Raw genomic sequence first — 21,809 nt, forward strand, 5'->3', positions numbered from 1 at the left:
ATTCACATTCATAGATAAAATTACTAACTGTATTTCCTTTCAGCTTGTTTTTCTCCAGTTATACTTTTCTCTTACCTTTTCCCACTTTCCTCTTCCCCAGTATTTTGTCACTGATGACCGTTTCCCTCAAATAATCCTCCCCTTTTGCAGCCTTTACCTACCCTTTTCTTATACCTTTCCTCTTCCATTTCTATTCTCCCTTCTATTAGCTTCCCCTTTTCCTTTCCCCCTTCCTCTCTTACTTTCCTATAGGGTGAGATAAACTTCTCTGAGAAACTAAATGTTTCTGATATTCTTTGAGCCAAATTAATGAGATTAAAATTCATACAATGCTCATCCCCTCCCCTTTCCCTTAATTTCAATAGATCTTTTTTGCCTCCTCATGAGATGTAATTTACCACATTTTAACTCCATTTTCTTCTTCCAGTAGAGTGCCCTTTCCTCCTCTAGTTTTTTTTATATCATTACAAACAAATCAAATTATACCTGTACCATCTAAGTATATTCATTATATAGATACAGACCTCAAGAGTTAAACATAAATCTTCCCATAAGGGATATAAGCTTTTTAATTCTTAAAAGAAAAAAATTTTTTCTTTCCTTTTTACCTTTTTATTCTTTTCTTGAGTTCTGCATTTGAAGATCAAAATTTCTATTCAGCTCTGGTCTTTTCATCAGAAATAAATGAAATTCACCTGTTTCATTGAATGTCCAAGTTTTTCCCTGAAAGATGATGCTTAATTTTGTAAGATAGTAGATTTTTGGCTGCTGACTGACTTATGGTGCTGAGTAAATGTGGCCAGGTCCCACATTCTGGGGTTTAGGGACTCACAATTTGTCTTTTATATTTACTTTGGGTATCTCACAGATAATCTGCTGAACCACTGGCTTGTAACCAGGACACAATAGCCTAAAAGTCTTGCAGTAGATTCTCCAGTGCATGGATGAAGCAAAGTCCTGGCTCCCCACCCTAGTTCCCTTCCCTGGCTCCCTGTCCTGCTGTCTGGCTCAGCAGCCTCTCCCTCTGCCCTATTAAACAGAACTTTTCTGAAGTTCTTTGAAAGAATCTTCTTATGGAAATTTATTGTACTCCAAATATTTGTAGGTTCTGTCACTCCAAAACCAGTTCAGATGTGAGGAACACTAGGAGCTCAGATAGAGACATACTCTGGACCATATTGGCCCCGCTCACTAAAACCGATTTAATCAAAAGAGAAAAAATAAGGGCACTACATTATTTGCCAGCCATATTAATCTATATTGTTTTAGACTATTTAAAAAACTAGATAATATAAGATTAGAATATTACTGTGCTATCAGAAGTGATGGGTTGGTGGATTTAGAAAAGTATGGAAAGACCAAGGTCTTATGAAGAGTGGTTTTATTCACATTCAGAGAAACAGAGAAAGCAAAAATAGTAGCTTTACTACTAGATGTATATGCATGTATAAGAGTTTATGATTATAGCTATCTCTATAAAGTACATACATACATACATACATACATATGTGTATATATGCACACACACATATTTAAACTAGAATTTGGAAAGGGGAAGCCAGCAAAGTTAAAAGAAACCAAGGATGTGGGGAGTATGTAAAAAAGTCTAGCACCTCTGGAGTAAGGGCTGCCAAGCCCCCTAGGAAGCTGCTTTCTCCTTTTGGTGTCTACCTGATCCACCTTAGTCTCACATGTGGCTCCAAGAAGCTGTAGCATGCACAGCAACCACATCCCAGTAAATTGTTTTGGCAGACAGGCTACACCAGGTTGAGGGTAGCCTCTACAGGGAGTTAGAGGGTTGTCTGCTCCAAACCTATAAAGGCTTTCCCTGGGGGAATGGGCAGATGAGAACCATTTGTTCCAAAGGCCATGAAGGCAGGGGAAGTAGGTGTTGAGCTGTGCTCAGAGCTTAGTAAAACATCAGAGACACTAAGGCCATCCACTGCATCTTGAGCCATCACCAGTCATCTTGACTCTGTCCTGCCACTAAACAATGATGGCTTTAGAAGAGAATGTGAGGTTGACAACTTCATTCACTTAATTTCCAATTTACTCATGAATCAAAAGATATCACATACCATTTCCATTTCTCAAATTATCTCGGTCCTATGGCAACAGATGAATGACAAAGCAGCAAATGCTGATAGACTGAGAGCTATAGTCACAACCCTGCACACAAGCAACCCTGGTTGTCAATGGAAGCAACAGTGGGATTCAGCAGCCCCTTTTAAGGATCACATTGCTTCCTTCCATGTGTGAGGAAGAGGCTAAAAAAAAGTGCCCTAAAAATTGTCTGCTTACCTAACCTTGGCCCAATTACTCAGCAGACAGGGTTCTACTCTATGGTAGAGACACTAAAAATGTACAGAAGTTTCTGAAAAGCTTATTCTTCTCACTATTGGTACATGGAATGTGCATACACTTATAGACAAGACAAAATCTAGTGGACTTGAAAGAACAGCTTTTCTTGCAAAAAAACTCAACTGGTATTACAGCCAAATAGCAGCAATAAGTGAAACAAGGTTGGCAAATGAAGATTTCCTTACTAAAATAGGAGCTGGATACACATTTTTCTGGAGTGGCCACAGTGACAGGGGACACCTGAAGCTGGTAGAGGCTTTGCAATCAAAACTAATGTAGGAATGCAATTGCTACTTGCAGGAAAATGCCATGCCACCATCATCAGTGTCTATGCTCTCACCATGACAAATACTGATGAGGTCAGAGAAAAACTGGAGAGCTTTATTATTAATGTGCCCAAAAAAAGGACAATTTTATGATTCTGAACGATTTTAATGCTAGAGTAGGCAGGGAGTCCAGGGAAGAATGGAATTGGAACAATCATAACAATGGTCATTTACTGAAAACTTGTGCATCTCATGATCTTTTCATCAACCAACATTGTATTCCATTTCCCCAAGTGCAATAAAACTTTGAAGCTGTACCCTCACAGCAAACATTAGCATTTAATAGACTATATGATTGTAAAAAGAGATAGACAGGATGTGAAAGTGACCAAGGCAATGTGGTGCAGAGTGCTGCACTGATCATAGATATATCTTTTCCAAGCTGTATATTCACATTCAACAAACATGGTTGTCCCGAAGGCAAAAAGACCATAGAAGAATCAATGTTACCAGATTAGAGTGCTTCTCTGAGAGAGAAATTTGTTGCCAACTTAGAGAGTAAGTTGAGCCAACATACAATTGGCATCAATGGAGCAATAAAGGAGTAGACAGCATTCAGAGATTTGGGGTATAGCACTGCATTTGCTCATCTGGGTCAGAACTGATGTTGAGCAAAACAAGCAGAACCAGGAATACATTGTATACAATAATAGCAAGAATGTATGGTAATCAACTCTAAAAGACTTGGTTGTTCTCAGTACTTCAATGATCCAAAGCAAACTCAATAACCTTGGATAGAAAATTCCATCTGCATTCAGAAAAAGAACTATGGAGAGTGAATGTAAATCAACACATGCTAGGTTTACTTTTTTTGTGGAAATTTTAAGAATTAATTGTAGCATACTTGCTATAGGTGGAAGGAGAGGGGGAAAAGTAAAAAAAGTGCACAGCAGAGAACAAAAGAAAACTTATAAGGAAGCAAACAAAAGATGGTGAGGTATGAACACAATGTATAGGCTTTCTTGAAATGGAAATTTATATTTCATATTTTTAATTCTCTCATCTGTTCTGCTGTGAACATGGAAATTTTTTTCTAGTTTGTATTTGTGTTAAATAAACGCAATTAAAATTTTAAAAAATTTATATATTTTAGCTAAGAGGAAGACCACCACTATTATTACTGCAGTTGACTAATGAAAGCAATTGCACAATTTAATTTACTCAAGATATCCAGTAAAGTCTGTTCTCAAGAATTCTATTTTTCATTGAAAGATAAAAGCCAAAATAATTTCATCAAGAAAATCATTCCATCTTTTTTTTGTTTTCTCAAGTTTTTTTTGTTTGCCTTCAAGTTATTTCTATTAATTCTTTCAGCCTTTTAAAAAAAAACTATGACAACATTTTTCACAAAGAACAACTTAAAATTATTACTCTTCATGTTTCCCTGTTTCTTAAAGGTTCAGCAATATTTGAAAAAGATATATTTCTCCCATTGTCAAAAAAAGTATTACACTGAAAATTTTGGGATATATCAAATTAAAATATAAAACAAATATCTTGCAAAGCAACACCTAATATGCTGCTTTAAATGATAAAAATATATTTATAATATTGAAATAAAAATTAAAATACTATAATACTAATAATAAAATTGTATATCAAAAATATAAAAATATTTTGTATAATTCAGTAATAAATTAAATCTATGCAACATAATAAATTTAGTCAGTTTATAGGGTAAAAATTCCCAATTCTATTGTGATCTATTAATCTTTCTACACATGTTCACAAATTAAGTAATATTATGAGTTCACTACCCATGTTTCAAAATTCTATAGTTGTCTTTTTTATTTATTATTTTTTTATTTTTTACCCTAGCAAATTCTACAACTAAAATTATAGGCAAGAGATGTCCTTTCTCTAAATTTATCGTCTATTCTCTCCTTTTTAAGTGCCCCCTCAGTCTTAGATGCAAATTTCTGTTTTCAGTATGGCTATCCTTGATGCAACTTTTTTCCCAGGAATTCTCTGTGCTTCCCTTTGAAACAAGCTATCCTCAACATTGTCCAACTTGTGCTTCTGTGTTATTCCTTTATTTCAAGCTGATAATTTATTTCATTTCTTAGTTACATAGGCTTCCTTTTCTCCCCCAAGTTCTTCTTTACCTGAAAGTTGTCACATACAAATATTTTCATCTAATTAGAAAATTTCTGTCTATTTCAAATTCCCTAATATTCTATGAACACCAAAATCTTTTACCAAGACTTTATCATATTTCTTTCACTCATGATGTGAAACGAGGGACTCATATCTTTTGCTTGTTTTACATTTGCTCATTTTTTTGCCATCTGCTTCCTTCAAACAAAACAAATATTCTCTTCTTAGGACATAGCTGACATATTTACACACATTTACTCTAAATTTATAATAGTAAAAAAAATCCAAAACAAAACATATAAAAACTTGTTTCCTTGATGATAATATTCTTGTATTAAATTGTGGTGATTTAAGGATGATGATCATTCATTCTTAGTATTTTCAGAATTTGGAACAAATTTCCCTTTACAAGCTTTTTTTTGTTTCTTGATCCTAATCATTTGAAATTCATACAATTCTGCATAACTTTTAAAGTGCTTTCATCATTCATGTTTTATTCAATATTTATAGCAGATAATTCTGATTCTTTGTTTAGACTCTGCTAATTGATACATACTGAACAGAATCTTGGGACTATTGGTCTCTTCATCTTCATAAACAATGAATTTAATCTATTGATAACACTCTTTTGGGACCTTTTGTGACCTTATATATATAAGACCCCTAGTTTCTGCCTACTTATGGATAAGCTGTTACATTCTAAATCAAATATTTCCTTTAACTACCTTGCAGTCATAGTTTTTTTATGAACATCTCTATTTTCTCACTCAACTTTAATATGTCTTATGAACATATTTCAAGATAAAGTCCCCAACGTAAGCATACCTGGTGTTTGAATGATACAGTGTAATTCACAGAATATTTAATGAATATCTTCTTCAGACTGATCTCCCTATGAATTACATCTAAATTATTCTAAAATTTGAAAATTTTATTTTCAGTATTCATTTTTACTTTCTGTATCCAACTTAAAATTAGGAGATAAATAAGTTTCTAGTTCACAAATCACAATACTTAATAAATACCTGTTTCCATTTTAAAAATAGAGATAATATAAAACTATAACAATTGTTATAGAATTGTGATAGAAAATGAGTGATCACCTAGGACAGAAAACAGAGTAAACAGGATATAAATAGCTTTGGCAGAAAATAGTAAAGTTGGAAAGAAGAATGAATTTTGACGGAAAAAATTAACGAATATCATTTTGTAGAAATATTAGTTGCTAAGATTATATGATAATAAATTCTGATTGCCTTGGCTTTTCTCAACAATGAGACGATTTAGGCCAGTTCCAATAATCTTGTGATGATAAGAACCATCTATACCTAGAGAGAAGACTGTGAGAACTCAGTGTGGATCACAACATAGCATTTTCACTTCTTTTGTTGTTGTTTGCTTGCATTTTATTTTCCTTCCCATTTTTTCCTTTTTTGATCTGATTCTTCTTGTGCGGCAACATAATTGTATAAATACGTATATCTATGTTGGATTTACATATATTTTTGCCATGTTTAACATATATTGGATTACTTGCCATCTAAGAAGGGGTGGGGGAAGGAGAGGAAAATGGAACACAAGGTTTTGCAAGAGTCAATGGTGAAAAATTATCCTTGCATATGTTTTGAAAATAAAAAGCTTCAATTAAAAAAATTAGTTGCTAAATCTCAGTTATCACTCTCTGTGGCTTTATACTCAATCTATTTTCTTTTAATTGTACCAGTTATCTTATGCCTCTTATTTGCATTGGAGTCCAAACTTCTTTCTTGCTTGCCTGGCTTCTTTTTTCTCTAAAGTAAGGACACCTAAACATAACTGGAACCCCTACCAGCAGCTTCCCTATTTCTATTCTTTGGCCAAGGAAAAGTGAACTCAATATACATATTGAATTCAAATTGGATAAAGAAAATCCAATTTGATATAACTCCTTGCTTTTAAGTACTTTATATACTTAAATCACCCCATAGTATAAACTCTCCTCTTTGGCATTCAAAGTCTTTGGTTGATTATCTATTACTCTATATTCTAGTCTAGCTGTACTTGCTATTTCCCCATACATGATGTTGTAGTTGACCCCTATACCTTTCATAGGTTATATCTTATAACTAGAATTCTCTCCATCCTCACTTTTACCGCTTGGAATCTCTAGCAACTTGAAGATTCAGTTGAATTGTCACCTCCTTCTGCTTCTCTCCTTATTCTTCCAGTCCATCCTTCATCTCTGTCCATTTATTTTCTATATATGTTATTTATCTGAAAGTAGACTATGTTCCTAGTACAGGGCTTTTTAATGTGTTGGGGACATTGTTCCCCTTTGGCATTCTGATGAAGCCTCTAAGCTTCTAGTTCCCTTCTTAGGATATTGTAATGCTCTGAGATGAATAAAGGAAATTATATTGGATTATAAAGGAAACTATATTGAAGTAACTATCAACTTTTTAAAAATGTATAGACATTTAAAAATCTGCTCTAGTATAATCTAAATTTATTGGTGGCAGAGACCATTTCACTCTTGTACTTGTATCCTCCTTCCATAGCAAACTGATACATTAATAAAGGCTTATGGATTGATTGCTTAAATATATGCACATATATGACATAAATGTTTGTACTACATGGGTATATAATTAGTGGAAGAAAATACAAATTTAATATTTATAAACATCAGTAGATGAAACTCTTCATTCTAAATAATTCATATATATATGTATATATATGCATATATATGATAATGAAATCCATAAACTTATTTGATAGTTGTACAGTTAAAATCAATAGATGGCACAAAAGTGATTATGTCTCAATGAACTTCAAAAAAATTGAATTTTTTTTTTTTTTTGCAATAATGATTCCAGGTAAGGAAATAATTAAAGCTAGTAAACTCAAGAGATATAAATAGGGAAACCACCATATTCTTAATAGCACCATGAACAACGAGAAAAGATTAAATGTACATACATGACAAATGGCATAGTACCTAATGGTTCTCAAACTACGGCCCATGGCCAGATGTGGCCCACTGGTTTATGGCAAATGGGCTGAGGGGCTGAGACAGAGTGTGAGGTTTTATTTTTACTATAGTCTGGCCCTCCAACAGTCTGAGGGACAATGAACTGGCCCCCTATTTAAAAAGTTTGAGGACCACTGAATCTGACCTTAAAATGAAGGCAAACTGCAAAATGACATTAATAGCAACACATTAATAGTAGATCCCTCCTCAGATATTGTCTGAGTCACTTAACTTTGTTGAAATTGTTTCCTCATCTGTACAATGGGAATGATAACATTTAAGTGGCCTTTCAAGCTTTTTACATACATAATTCATGGGAGTCACTTGTCTATCTGGACCTAATGTAGATGCTTCAAAGTTATTCTATGATTTTTTGTTTAATTAATGAGTTAGAAATAAAATGTGAGGGGAAAATCTGGAAAGAAGGGCTTCACACAATGATCTAAATTTGGAAAATTTTACTTGAGGATTTAGAATCTAATGGGTAAAATGTCAGAATGTCAAATGTAGGCATCATTTTAGATAATTTCTTTCATGGTTAAATTAAGGTTGCCATATGTCTGGTATTTGTCCAGACAGTCTAGAAATCAAGGTTTCCATCTGGTGTCTGGGCAAACCTGCTGAAAATCTAAGAGTGCAACAACAGCTGTTACTGCTATCACTCCCTCCAAGACTGTTTTATTTTTCCATTCCTAGATCCCAAGGCAGTTTTTAATTTGGATTGCTTAAAATTTCAATACTACTCAACAGCTTCAAATTGAGGTTACAGAAGAAGTTAATGAAAGTTTTTTTGAAAAAGAGACAGAAGGTCCAGCAATCCTGAATCAAACACTATAAGAAATAGAAAATTTGTTAGGGATATAATTTAAGCCCCTACTTCTACAGAAGAGAAATCCCTGGCCTTAACAGGTCAAATTGAATTTTCCAAAGGAAATGTGATTAGCAAGATTTCATTGTCAAGACTAGATCCTAATGTTATTTCCACTAAACCTGGAGCTCTAGACCTTCTCTATTTCCCAATTAGTTTCTTAGTTGAGGAAGGATGGTGCTTTATTATTTCCTTTTCTACTTAGCCATTTAGACATTACCATTTGGAATCTAGAGGATAGTTATCATCATTAGCATTTATATATCAACTAGTAGTTCAAGCATAAAACAGCAAACTTTATTGAGTAAAGCATTATGTTTTGAAGAGTGGATTTACGGTTGCAGAGCAGGCTCATAAGCCCCATTGAGTGCCAAGATAGGCTCTAGGACATCTCAAGGACCAGCAGCAACTCTATTTGAACTGAAAAACGAAAATCGTGATTGGCTAAGCCTTCCTGCATACGAACAACAATCTTAAGTAAGCCTAGAGACATCAATGAGTCACAGGCAAAAAAAGAAAAACCGAAACAAACTTGCAAACAATACAAAAAAAAACCCAAAAACTAAATAGTAAGAAGAAAAGGGGGATGAAGATGGAGAAGGACAAGTAAATAACTTTGTAAATTCCAGCTCCTGGAACCGTTGAGAGTTAGCAAAGCCTAAAAAAACGTCACAATGTCTGTATTATTTCCTGATATCATGGTCTCAAAATACCTAGATTTGCGTCACAATAAAGGATGTAAAAAAAAAAAAAAAATCACAAAACTAGGTCAATCATGCTTGCGGGTGCTTTCTTTTTTCTTCCCCGCCCTCCCTTTTATCCTTTTTGCTTTGCTTTTTAACATCAATATAGGGAATTAAGGTATCCTAAAGCTGAGGAGTAGAAGTGGAGAGGCAATATGTGAACATTTCAGCTGATCTTGTAGGGAACAAAGAGCATCATCCCGTCTCACGGGGTGCTTCCATGATTGCGACCTTGAGGAAGGTCTTGGAAAAGGCGGGGAGGAATCAATGAGCATCTGATCCCTGGAAATTAGAGTCGTGACACAAAAAGATGCTTGCGCTTCTTGCTTTCTCCCCTCCTCCCGCTCCTGCCTATTCTGGCTGGCACAATGGGTGGGAGGAAGAGCCGCTGCAGAAATGCAAGCAGCCCTAATTTCCAAAGGGTAAGAGGGGGTGAGGAGAGGAGAGGAGAGGAAGCAGAGCAGACAAAGTAATGTGATGAAGGGAGGGAAAAGAGCAGAAGACTCAGTTAAAAGTAGGAATCCTTCCTGGAATCACACACACACACACACACACACACACACAGAGGTACATATAAACAAGCCGAAAGGTTTGTTTTACGAGTCTACAAGCCAAGAGATTAAAGGGATAACAGAGAGCACTGCAAGGTAACATGTACTGAAAGTCTGGGTTATCAAACATTCATATAAAAAAAAAAAAAAAAAAAAAAAAAAAAAAGTACCCGTGACACAGGTACCACGTGGGCAAAAGTCTTGCGCATGCGTAGCAGTGGAGCGCGCTCCAACTTGAAGGAGGGTGGCACCCGCGCTTGCGCAAAGCTCCTCTTTCACTTAAATCCTTTCTTATCCTCTAATTCTCTGTAACTCCCTCTCTCGGGTTAATTTCACTTTTTTAAGGTTTGTTTTACTTTTTAAAAATAAAGTTTCGATTTACACAGAAACCTTGCGCGACGTCCGCATCGGCACGATGACGCGATAATACGCCATATTAAGAGGCGGAGCTCGAGGACTTCCTTGGGAGAGGGGGAACTGTTACTCCTTCCCCCGATCTTTTAATCCTTTCCCTTTACCCCGCTCCTTTCTTCTACCTGGGTTCGCCCCTCCCCCGGCATTACGCCCCTCGAGTTCCGGAAAAAGAACGTCCCCGGCGGAGAGCCAAGCGCGTCCCTGGAGCCCGCCTGGAGGTGGCGGCGCGACTAAGAGGGCGGGAGTTGAGTGACCGGGCGGATCCACTTTATGTGTGTCAAGGGGGGAATAATTCAACATGGATGTATCCCGGGCCAGAATTGGTATGACGGAGAAAAGGGAGAAGAAAAGGGGAGGGAGGTGAAATAGGAATCCAGCTAGAGTTAGAAGTTTCCTCTCACTTAGAACCCCAGTCTTGCCGTATGAGACCTTCCTTAGACATCGGCCGGAGGCTCGTCCAAGAATTGCACTTGACCTTCAGCCCCTGTTTATTTCATCTAGGATCTTTCATTTGTCTCTACCACCACCCTTACCGCCCTCATGGTTGGGACTGTGTGCCCAAGTCCCCCAGGGTGGAGTGTCTGAAGTCTGAACTTGACCTTCAGCCGGCACTCCCCTCTTCACTCACCCTTTCAAAAATAAAAATCTCAAGTGGGGCCCAGCTGAATATAACCCTGCCCACCAATAGAGTTCTGGGAAAAGAACTCAGTCAATATAAAAGCAGTTTTCCCGGGGATGAAACCTACGTCCTTCCACCACAACTAACATTTTTTTTTTTTTTAAGAATTCGAAATTGATGATGGGTTGCTATGTTATGAAGTGAGATCCATCACAAGAAAAATAACTCGAATTAAAAAAAAAAAATTATTTCTGTAGAAGCCCTTTGGTGAACACGTTTCCCTCTCCAGGGCAATGAATACGGGCCTCTGACGGATCTCACCGGAAATGGAGCTCTGAAGGTCCACCTGAGCTCAATTGTACTGCTCTCCTACCCCGTTCGTGGGACTCTTTCATTTTCCTAAGAAAACAATAGGGAAGGCTTATGGGAGGGGGCAGGGAGAGGGAAGAGGCTCTATAGCCGAAGCAAACGTTCTGTACTAGGAGGCTGGAAAGGTATTTTAAGTGACCTATTCAAAATATACTTTCTTAAGGCGTGAGAATTTCTAGGGGTGGGGAACAGATTCATTTTAGTCTTTAACAATAGGCTTAGATTCTATTTAGTAATGTCTTCAACCTAAATGTCTTAAGGGAATAATTTTGTCAGTAAAATGTTGATACTAGATATATATAAAAAAAAAAATAAAGTTAAATTTGAACTTTTTTTTGCATATGTGAGGCTCACTAAATTGTTGGGTAATTGTGGCAGCATATTAATTTGAATTCCAATGATGAATTAGGGGAAAAAAACAACAACAAAGGTAATAATATATCTAGGTTCATTGTTGCATGTGTAAAGGGAATATAGATCCCAGTTGTAACTAGGTATAATCACTGTTAATTTTAACACTACTCGATTTTTAGTGAAAATGTTCCATTTCTTTTAAAGGTCAGAAAAAGACTAAATATTGTGTCTGAGGTAGTAAAAGTTTTTTTCTTTTAAAAAGGAAAGGAATAGGTGATGATAATCTACTAAACAAATATAACACTAATATAATAAGTAACAAAGATAATTTAAATATTGAGGTACACGGTGCCTTGGGGAATTTTTTTTTTAATTTTTTTTTTCCTGACTTCAGTGTTTTATTTCACAGCAAGAATGAAGCACATCAACCTATCCTTTGCAGCTTGTGGATTTCTGGGAATATACCACTTGGGGGCAGCATCTGCACTTTGTAAACATGGCAAACAATTATTAAAAGTTGTAAAGGCCTTTGCTGGAGCTTCTGCAGGATCTTTGGTTGCAAGTGTTCTGTTAACTGCACCAGGAAAAATAGAGGTAATTAAGTAGTAACTAAAATATGTGCCGTGTGGAGAAATTAGGATAAAATATCAAGATTTTTAGCTTTATCTAAATATTAGATTTGAAAAATAGGCTTCATAGGGAAATAAAAATATTAAAAACTTAAAATTGAGTTGATTTGGAATCTGTGCATTTTCCCCTCCCCCTATATACTTTTTTTTTAAGATTATATTTCATTGAAGAGAAGCTGAGGGAAAGGAAATATTGTATTTTTGTTTATTTGTTCTTGGATTCCAGCTCTGCTTTTTTCTCAAAGGGAAATTCTTTTATAAGCATATAGATAATAAATATTTTTTAAAAAACAATTGAGCAATCTCCCTTGTTTTCAGAAAAAAAAAATTCCTCTTTCAAATATGAGAACAAAATTCCTGACTTCGGATGCAGTGACAAAGAGTCAATCTTGCTTTTGATGAAGGTGAAATATTTTCACTTCATTTGTCTCATTTATAGAGCCAGTTCCCTAGGTGCTTTTCCCGTTTTCCTTTGACTTTTTCCTCTTCCTTTTATCCTCCATGTAAGGGAAATTCTTTGTCATCTGTTTTCTTTGTGGGGTCATTTTTACCACTGTTAAAACAAATATTAGTGCATATATATTTTCCTCTTCCCTTTCTCATGCAGCACCCCTCTCCCCTTGTAAGAGAAATTGTCTGTCACCTGTTTTCTTTGTAGGGTTATTTTTACCACTATTTAAACAAATATTAGTGCATTTATCTGTTCAAAACTGATATCTTAAAAATGTGAAAAGAGAACATTTTTAAAAATTGAAAATGAATAAGAATAAAGTTTTCCATTCAAATCAATGCAGATTAAAAAAAAAAAACATATTAAACATGTACTCTTGAATACCATAAATACCTGAGTAAGGTACAAACTCTAGATTATGTAATGTATGTGAAAGGCCTTAAAGCCTAGTCTCTTATTTAGGAGAAAACATTGGAGGCTAGCATTTTAAAGCCATTATATTTTTGTCCCAAAACATATGCTGCCCTCCCCTTAATATTGATCAGTGCAGAATTAAATAGTTAGGAAAGATAATACCAGAAATCACAATGCAGAGAAAAAGAACTTATGAGAATATAGCAAATCAGATGTTCTCAAGTATCAGTAATTCCCCATCCATTTTGTTTTTGCTATATTGTAGACACAATCCAAGTAATATAGTTGGAAAGGCTACTCTTAGATTATCTACAGATACAATGGAAAGAGTGATAAATTTGGAATTAAGGGACATAGTTTTGAATTAGAGCTCTGCTACTTGTATGATCTTGGAGAAATGAATTAACTTTTCTGGCCCTCATCACTTAAGTGAGGACTTGGAGTAGTTGACCCTTGAAATCCCTCGTGGCTCTAAACCTATGATCCTGTGACCAGCAACAGTTCCCAGTTAGATTGGTAAGATTTTCCTTCTGTGTCCCAGCAAAGTAAATATGTGAAGATCCATGAGAGGTCTCCTTAAGTCATTATTTGTATTCTTCACTGCAACTACCAGAATAGTAGGTATATGATATACTTTGTTTTTCTTGTGAGACAAAGGAAGGAGAGAAGGGAAACTGATTTTATTTTTGTAGAATTCTGTTGAGAAAATTCCCTTAATCCAAATAGATTAGTAGTCATTCTGTAACTTAGAATCTTAAAATGTTTTCTTGAGTGTCATTTGGCTAGGATGTACCAGAAAAGAGTTTTGAATCCAAGTCTTATGACTCCAGGTTAGCTGAGTAGCTAGTTTATATCAAGATGCCTGCCCGACCAATTGGAACATTTACTATGGACAAAGCATTGTGCTAAGTGAGAGGAATATAAATTAAAAAGTAAACTTTCAAAGAGCTCACCTTATGGAGGAGAAAGCACATGAATGGTTTTAGGTATAAGTCAAACAGAAAGATCCTTAGGGTACAAAATGGATACCAATGCTTATTTATGTCATTTCCCTTTATAAAATCATATATTTTCTGATATTTAACTGTTTGACAGTGCCAAAGATTTTGGTGGCAAGAGCTTTCTTTTCTGGGTCTTCAGTAACTGGCTATAGCACCTGCAAGAGTGATTGTCAGGCTGCATTTCCACAGAAGATGCTTCCCAGGATGGCTGCAGGCAATGATTGCTACACCAGAGGTTCTTGGGTTTAGGGTACTGGGGTTGGGGGATGATTGTCAACATAGTAGTAGTGGTATTTGGACTTCTCTGGAGCAAACTGTTTCCTGTCCCTTCTTCAGGGTGCTTTGCTGCCTAAGCTAGGGTGGCCTGTGAGTAATAGTTTACCAGTTGGTGGGGATTGTTGTAGCATCCCTGTTTTCTAGTTATTTTCACCAAATGACTAGGACATTCAAAATTCAATAGAATAACTCATTAATCTTTTTTTTTTGTTCCTTTTTGCAATTACTTAATACTGCACTAACCTGTATCATTGAATTACTGTAATATTACGATAATTTTATAAGGGCAATGTGGTCTACTGGGGGTTCCTTGTACATAACATTTCTTGTTCCCATCTCCATGCTTTTTCACAGGGAGTCCTGTGTGCTAGCTAGTCCAGGAACACATCCCTTGCCCCCAATTTTTGTTAAATTGGTCTTTATTTTGTATTTAATTTTCTAGATTAAGGATCTTTTCTGTTAAGACTATAAACTCTTTGAAGGCATGGGCTATTTTGTTTTTACTTTGTATCTCTAGAACCCAGCCTAGTGCCTGGCTCATACATGATAGGTATTCAATAATAATGCTTATTAAATTGCATTAGAATCTCACCTTTATTGCTTTCTACCTATCTTACTTTAGATAAGTAGCTTAGCCTCCTTAGGTCAGAGTTTCCTAATGTATAAAATGAAAGAATTTGATTCTATAGATGACCTTTCAGGTATCTTTCAAATGTAGATCTGTGAGCCTATGAATTTAAATTAGTTTTCATTATTTCTATCTTCTTGTATTATGTTTACAACTACCTTTTCCTCCTCATTTACCAGAGATGCCTTTAGCTAGTTGTCCATGAAATATTTATTGCATAAAAATGTCCCACTTAAAGGATTGGTATTCATCTCATTAGCTATATTATGCTTCCATAATTCCTTGTCAGATCAGTTTCTAACTGATATATATACACACCCAAATATTTTCATTGCTGTGAAAAATTAATGAATTCACATTTTATACATGTATAATTGAGCCAGAAGCAGCTGACACCAGTTATCGTTTAATTGCAGGGCAAATTAAGTCCTTGATATATTTAATACTTGGTTGACAAACACTTTCCCCAAAATGATTTGTGGTTAAGATTTTGTTTAATTCTAGTAAATATCTTATTTTTCAGGAATGTAATGAATTTACATACAAATTTGCTGAAGAAATTAGAAAGCAATACTTGGGTGCCATAACACCAGGTTATGATTTTATGGCACGTCTAAGGTACTTATTTATATTTCCTATGTATTGTGTCTTATGTAAAACCAAGAGTATATGAAGACAAAGTATTGAATACTTTCTTTACAAACTGTGGCATACTCAGCACTCTCTCTTTTAAAATATTTACAAGGTGTTTAATAATTAAAGGTGAATAATGCTTATCGTTTTCTCTTCTCTAGAGAAGGCATGGAGACCATTCTTCCTTCTAACGCTCATGAGATAGCAGAAAATCGACTTCATGTATCTATCACTAACACAAAAACCAGAGAAAATTACTTAGTTTCAAATTTTTCCTCCAGGGAAGACCTCATTAAGGTAAGGAAGTTGCATGTCACCCTATAAGAAATAAAGCAGAGTAGTGATTTTTTTTTTCTTTTGTCCATTTTGCAGAGCCTAAAGATATATATATGTGTGTATATATATTTAATTGTAGATGACATTTTACACTTCTTACAGATTTCCCCTGAAAAACTTAGTTCCGCAAACCTATATAATTTTCTTATTTATTTCGAATCATTTTCAGTTTTATATTTATTCTTTGAAACTGTTCACTGATTCTGTTGAGTGAGCTTGAAAATTAGTAGCATGAGAATTAAATATGCATGGGAGATTCCCTGACTAGCTAATTTACAATTAACAATATGCTTCATAAGATAATGGGTTAAGGGAGATGATGACTGTAAATGGAAAACAGGCAAATTCCATCTTTTAGTGTCTAGGGCAACCTGAGGATTTTTTACAATTACAGCAAGCAGCTATATATTCTGTGATTTAAAACATCATTTATTTGGGCTATGTGAAAGGAGTGCCATTTTTATTTGGTTAAAAGTCCAAATTTCAGAATTATTCTTCATATGTTTATAATAGCACAATTAGTTGACTAGTAGGTGATGGATTCTTTGACTATGGAAACCCATGAAACAACAACAACAAAAAATACTCAGTCCTTAGTCCTCTTCCATATTCATAGAATACTGACGTGTTAAAGCAGTCATAGAGAAGGAATAAGCATCAGGCATGTTGATAACACAGTGTTGGTATAAACCTAGCTCCTTTGACTCCATTTCCTATGTTTTTTGTATTGTAAGAGGAAGATAAAAGCATTAGCAATAAGAATTATTTGTCTATTGGAAAGTGTATCTGTTGCCTTAAACTAAAGAAAACAGAAACCACAATTTTAGATAGAGTGATATAGGGAAGAGGTCACTATAGGAAAGGGGCCTACCTTTCTCATCACTACCAGCTAATTATTTCTCATCAATAAACAAGTAGACAAAAGAGACCTAGGAGTGGCAATATTACTCAGACCAAAAGTCTTGCTATGGGCCAGCCTTCACTGCCATCATCTGAGGAAGAAACTCCTGTGTAGGAGGATCCAGCCATGAGAAGAGGGAAGAAAAGTATAACAAAGTAGAATAAGTCACAGGCTTTCTTTAAAGTTAAAAAAAAAAGAAGTTAGGGGCAACTAGGTGGCGCAGTGGATAGAGCACCAGCCCTGAAGTCAGGAGGACCCAAGTTCAAATCTGGTCTCAGACATTTAATACTTCCTAACTGTGTGACCCTGGGCACAATTGCCTCAGCAAAAAAAAAAAAAAAAAAAAAAAAAATTGAAAGAATTATTTTCAGCCTTCACCCAAAGGCAAGAAAAACATTAATTTATAGTTATAAAAAGACAAACATTAAAATAATTTTAACATTTATCAATATCTATTGTGAAGGATGAAGAGGTAAAGGAATTCTATGAAGAATTTGACAAGGTTCCCCAAACTTGCTAACTTTAACATGAAGGGCAAAGATGGATGGGGTAAAAAATGTTAAAAAGACAAAAGCTTTTAATGCCAAGGGGCATCACCTCTCCTTATAATTAATAAATGAATGCTTTATTAATCTATATTTATTTTTACATAAATGTGCATATTGCTTATATATAATGAATGCTATGTATATGTATATATATATATATATATAAATACACACAAGTGAATTGGAAGGTTTTAAGCATTGTTAATATCTTCTATCACCATAAAATATGAATTTAAATATATTCTAATAGAAGTAAATAGCTTATTTCTCTTAATGGTAGTTATATCAAAATAAACTATGGACAAATAGATTATCCACTAGGGGGAGTAAAGAACAAAATTAATCTCAAAAATAAGAAGTAACAGTAAGAAGAATTAAAACAGCTTCAACATGATCTCTATGAATAAACTAAGGCTAAAAATGGGAAATTTAAAAAGACAAGGATATTGATTACCATCATTTCTTCTTAAAGTTTAACCAATATAAAACAAACACTACAAGGAAGAGTCCAAAAGAGCACAGAATATGTGATAGCCAGAAGGCACTTGATCTCACTAAATGGAGGGAGTTGGTAGCTAATGTCAACATATTTAAAATATAAAATTATTTGTAAACCCATCAGAAAAAAATAGAAAAGATTACAAGTAGTATTGCCTTTCAAAGAAACATAGTAGTGTAGAGAAAACTTGTTATAAAACCCCAATAAACTACATCATCCCAGAAAATTACATGAAACAGGACAAATAGAATTTGTTTTTTTAAATAACAGTGATTTTTAATATTTTATTTTCATCATTAGCAACAGAGGAACTATTATTTGCATTGACTCTTTCCTAGTTCCCAGTATACTATTCAAAGGAATAAAAATGTCACTAGAAAGATGAAATAGGGAAGAGTAAATAGATCAAACAAATACACAATAACAAAATCCAGGTTATAAGAAACACAATCTTGAGAATAAATATTGAGGTGATCAGGTTAAAAAATATGCATGAATATATCTACATGATACATATAAAGGAAAGAAAGATAACAAAAAGTACAAAAAATATTGATGATGTATCAGTCCTTCTCTCTCCCCTCAATAATTATGAGAACATAAGTAACTACTGTCTATGCTTTTTTCAAATTTAGTGAAATCATCTATGTGAAAAATTCAAGCTTTACAAATGATTTCCTGTAACCTACTATATTTTTAAGTCATACATTTGACTAAAATGTGCTTAGAATACAAGAACTTATTGATTATTGATTATTGATTTTGTAATCAATAATTACAAAAAAACAAAAGAAGTCTTTCTTTTGCTAAAGAAAAATTCAGCCATAAAGGCAATCTTGTAGCAATAAATCTCTTAATTATATGCTAAGCATTCCTTGATAATTCATTCACCTCAATAACTTTGTCCTGCAATCATTGGTTTATTGAGGTCAAGCCAGACAAAATAAAATAAGTATACTTGCCTAAAGCAATTTGTCATTTTCATGGAGAATATTTTTTCATAGGAGCCAAATGGAAAAGAGATTCCTTGTAGTTAATGTTGTTCCCCTCGATAGATTATATTGTAATTTCATCCATTCCCAGAATATTACTGAGCCTCCTACAAGAGATTAATGATTACTAAAAACATATTGCATATTGGCAATTAGCAGATATATATGAAAAAAAAAATCCTCAATAGATAAGTGGTTTAAGAACCAGTTCTTAGAAGAATTGAAAACTACTAAGAAACATATGAAAGCATACCCTAAATCATTGCTAATAACAGTCATTCCTGAGATTTGATCATCATCTTGTTCTAAGCCTTTGTGATCCCATGGAACATTTATCCTCTGAGCCACCCCACTACCTGTTTGAGCCTAAAAGCCAACAAATTGGAAAAGATTATATAAGATGACAGTGATGAATGTGCAGGAGATTGTGTAAGATGAACACATGGTCTATTGGTGAAGCTGTGAATTGATTAAGCAATTTGGAATTATAAGAAGAAAATGACTAAAATGTCCATACCTTTTGATCCGGAGATTTGCTGGCATATGCCTCAAAAAGTTCAGTCTTAAAAAAAAAAAGAGCCTCATCTATATCTTTTTATAGTAGCAAAGAACTGGAAACAAACTGGATGACCTTTAATTAGGGAGTGTATAAACAAGTTGTGGTATGTGAATATAATGGCTTAGAAAACAGTACAGTAATTTTAACTGTCTCAAGCTATTTTCTGGTTTTGTTTTTTTTTCCCTCTCTGAGATAATTGGGGTTAAGTGACTTGCCCAAGGTCACACAGTTAGAAAGTGTTAAGAGTCTGAGATCAGATTTGAATTCAGGTCTTCCTGACTTCAGGGCTGATGCTCTATACCTATGCCACCTACCTGCCCCTGGTATATTTTTTGGACTTTTTTTTCCTTATAGTGCTTTATGTTTAGAAATCTTGAACAAAGTAAAATTCCTAAGGAACCAAAGTTGTAGGTGAGCCAAACAATAATAGAAAGCTGGATTAGATGCAAAAAACAGGTACTCATTGGTTAGAGCACTGGGCCTTGTGTCAGGAAGACTTAAGTTCAAATACATCCTCAGACACTTAAAATCTGTGTGATCTTAGGCAAATCATTTAATTTCTATTTCTCTCAGTTTTGTTGTCTATAAAATTGAAATAAAAATAGCACCTTGTGAGGAACAAGTGATGTATTATTTGTAAAGTGCCTATCATGTGATACCTATTAATATTATTAAGAGGAAAGGCTTCAACATTTTTCAATAATGACTTATGCTAAAGTGGCAAAAAAAAGCTATCAATGAGAAAATTGTATGATTAGAAAAAAGACATCTTATCACCCAATGATCAGCTTCACTGAAGACAATGAAACGTTTGAAAAAATAGAGGAAGTCCATTAGCATATTGGAAGTGGACAATATAAGCTGAAAGTCCACAAACAAGCATTCTACAAGATGGGGGGGGGAAACACTTTTAAAAAATCACCTGCATTGATAAGATTATTCTTTTTTTTTTTTTAATATCAAACAATGGGTAAGGAAGGGAAGCAAAGTGATATAATTTATAGAAAGAGCACTAGACTGAGGATACAAACTTTCTAGTACTAATTGTGTTATTCACATATGATTTTAGGTAAGTCACTTAAATTCTGTGACCTCAATTTTTATAATTGAAAAATGAGAATTATTATCATTATTGATTTCTTTCACTTAAGAAAGTGTATCTTTGGATCTTAGATTTGCACCAGTCTAGTAAAGCATTGCTGAATAGTATTCCCTTGGGACTTATTAGCATAATAATCATTTATATGTAAATGAATACTTCTAAAGTGCTTGAAAGTAAACACTTATAATCTTATTTATACCATTAATTTCTCTAGCAAATTGTTTCTTTCATATTACAAAGGTATGTTTAAGCTCATCCCAGGGCTAGAGTATTACAGCCTTTGAATATGGAATCCAAATAGGTTAACAGTTTGCCAACCAATTAATGAGCAATATACACATAAATACATGTATATCTCTAGCTTTGTAATCTATTAAAGCTGACAATGCTGTTAATTTGTCTAAATTGTAAACTGAAAAATGCTTTAGAGGTCATCTACTCTAACCAGTCTTGGTTTGTTCATCTATAAAATTACTTTAGAGATCTTAAAAAGTTAAGATTTTAAAATTTGTGATTGATCCCAAAATAAACAGCTAGTTAATGACAAAATTGGGACCAAATACCGGTCCCCTGATTCCCAATCCATTGTACTTTCCTACTTTATTAATATTCCAAAAGAATGTCATTTATATGTGGTTTTGTCATACATGCTCATTTGTTTTGGTATTCCATCATTATCATCTTAACCATCCCATAACTAACATTTATATGGTATTTTAATGTTTCAAAGGCTTTTTTAAACATATATCATATATATCCATGCAACAACCTGTAAAAGAATTACAGTTTTATACTAACCCTTTTACTGATATGGAAACTGAAGTTGAAATATGTTTTGTTTCAAAAGCAGGATTTGAATCCAAGTTTCTCTATTCCAAATTCAGCATTCTTATGCTTATACCATGCTGTCTTTATAACATGTCATTTTCTTAATATTCCTGATGAATAGTCAAGCCCATCCTCCTACCTGCATGCTTACCCTCCCAATCATTAAGCCAATAAATTCCCCTGGTTTCCTCTTCTCCTATACTTTTGGGATCTCTATTCCATTGCTAGTAATTCCTCTTATAGTCCAAGTCCTGCAAATCACATTAACACTGATACTAGGTTTTTTGCTGTATTCTCTAT

General features: G+C 34.3%; 1 protein-coding gene across 7 annotated transcripts in view; it reads left to right on the forward strand.

Moving 5' to 3' along the window:
• Nucleotides 1-10,222: 10,222 nt before the first annotated feature.
• The window catches only part of PNPLA4 (patatin like domain 4, phospholipase and triacylglycerol lipase), a 61,924-nt gene continuing 50,337 nt past the window's right edge, over nucleotides 10,223-21,809 (forward strand). The window contains exons 1-4 of one of the 7 annotated variants that reach the window (XM_074300194.1): nucleotides 10,223-10,693; nucleotides 12,122-12,306; nucleotides 15,635-15,729; nucleotides 15,906-16,041. In XM_074300194.1, the coding sequence (XP_074156295.1) occupies nucleotides 10,669-10,693; nucleotides 12,122-12,306; nucleotides 15,635-15,729; nucleotides 15,906-16,041 (441 nt within the window). In that variant the 5' untranslated portion in view covers nucleotides 10,223-10,668. The other 6 variants (XM_074300195.1, XM_074300188.1, XM_074300192.1 and 3 more) reach the window with 6 other exon arrangements.

Source organism: Sminthopsis crassicaudata, chromosome 3, assembly GCF_048593235.1.
Source record: "Sminthopsis crassicaudata isolate SCR6 chromosome 3, ASM4859323v1, whole genome shotgun sequence".
Lineage (NCBI taxonomy): Eukaryota > Metazoa > Chordata > Mammalia > Dasyuromorphia > Dasyuridae > Sminthopsis > Sminthopsis crassicaudata.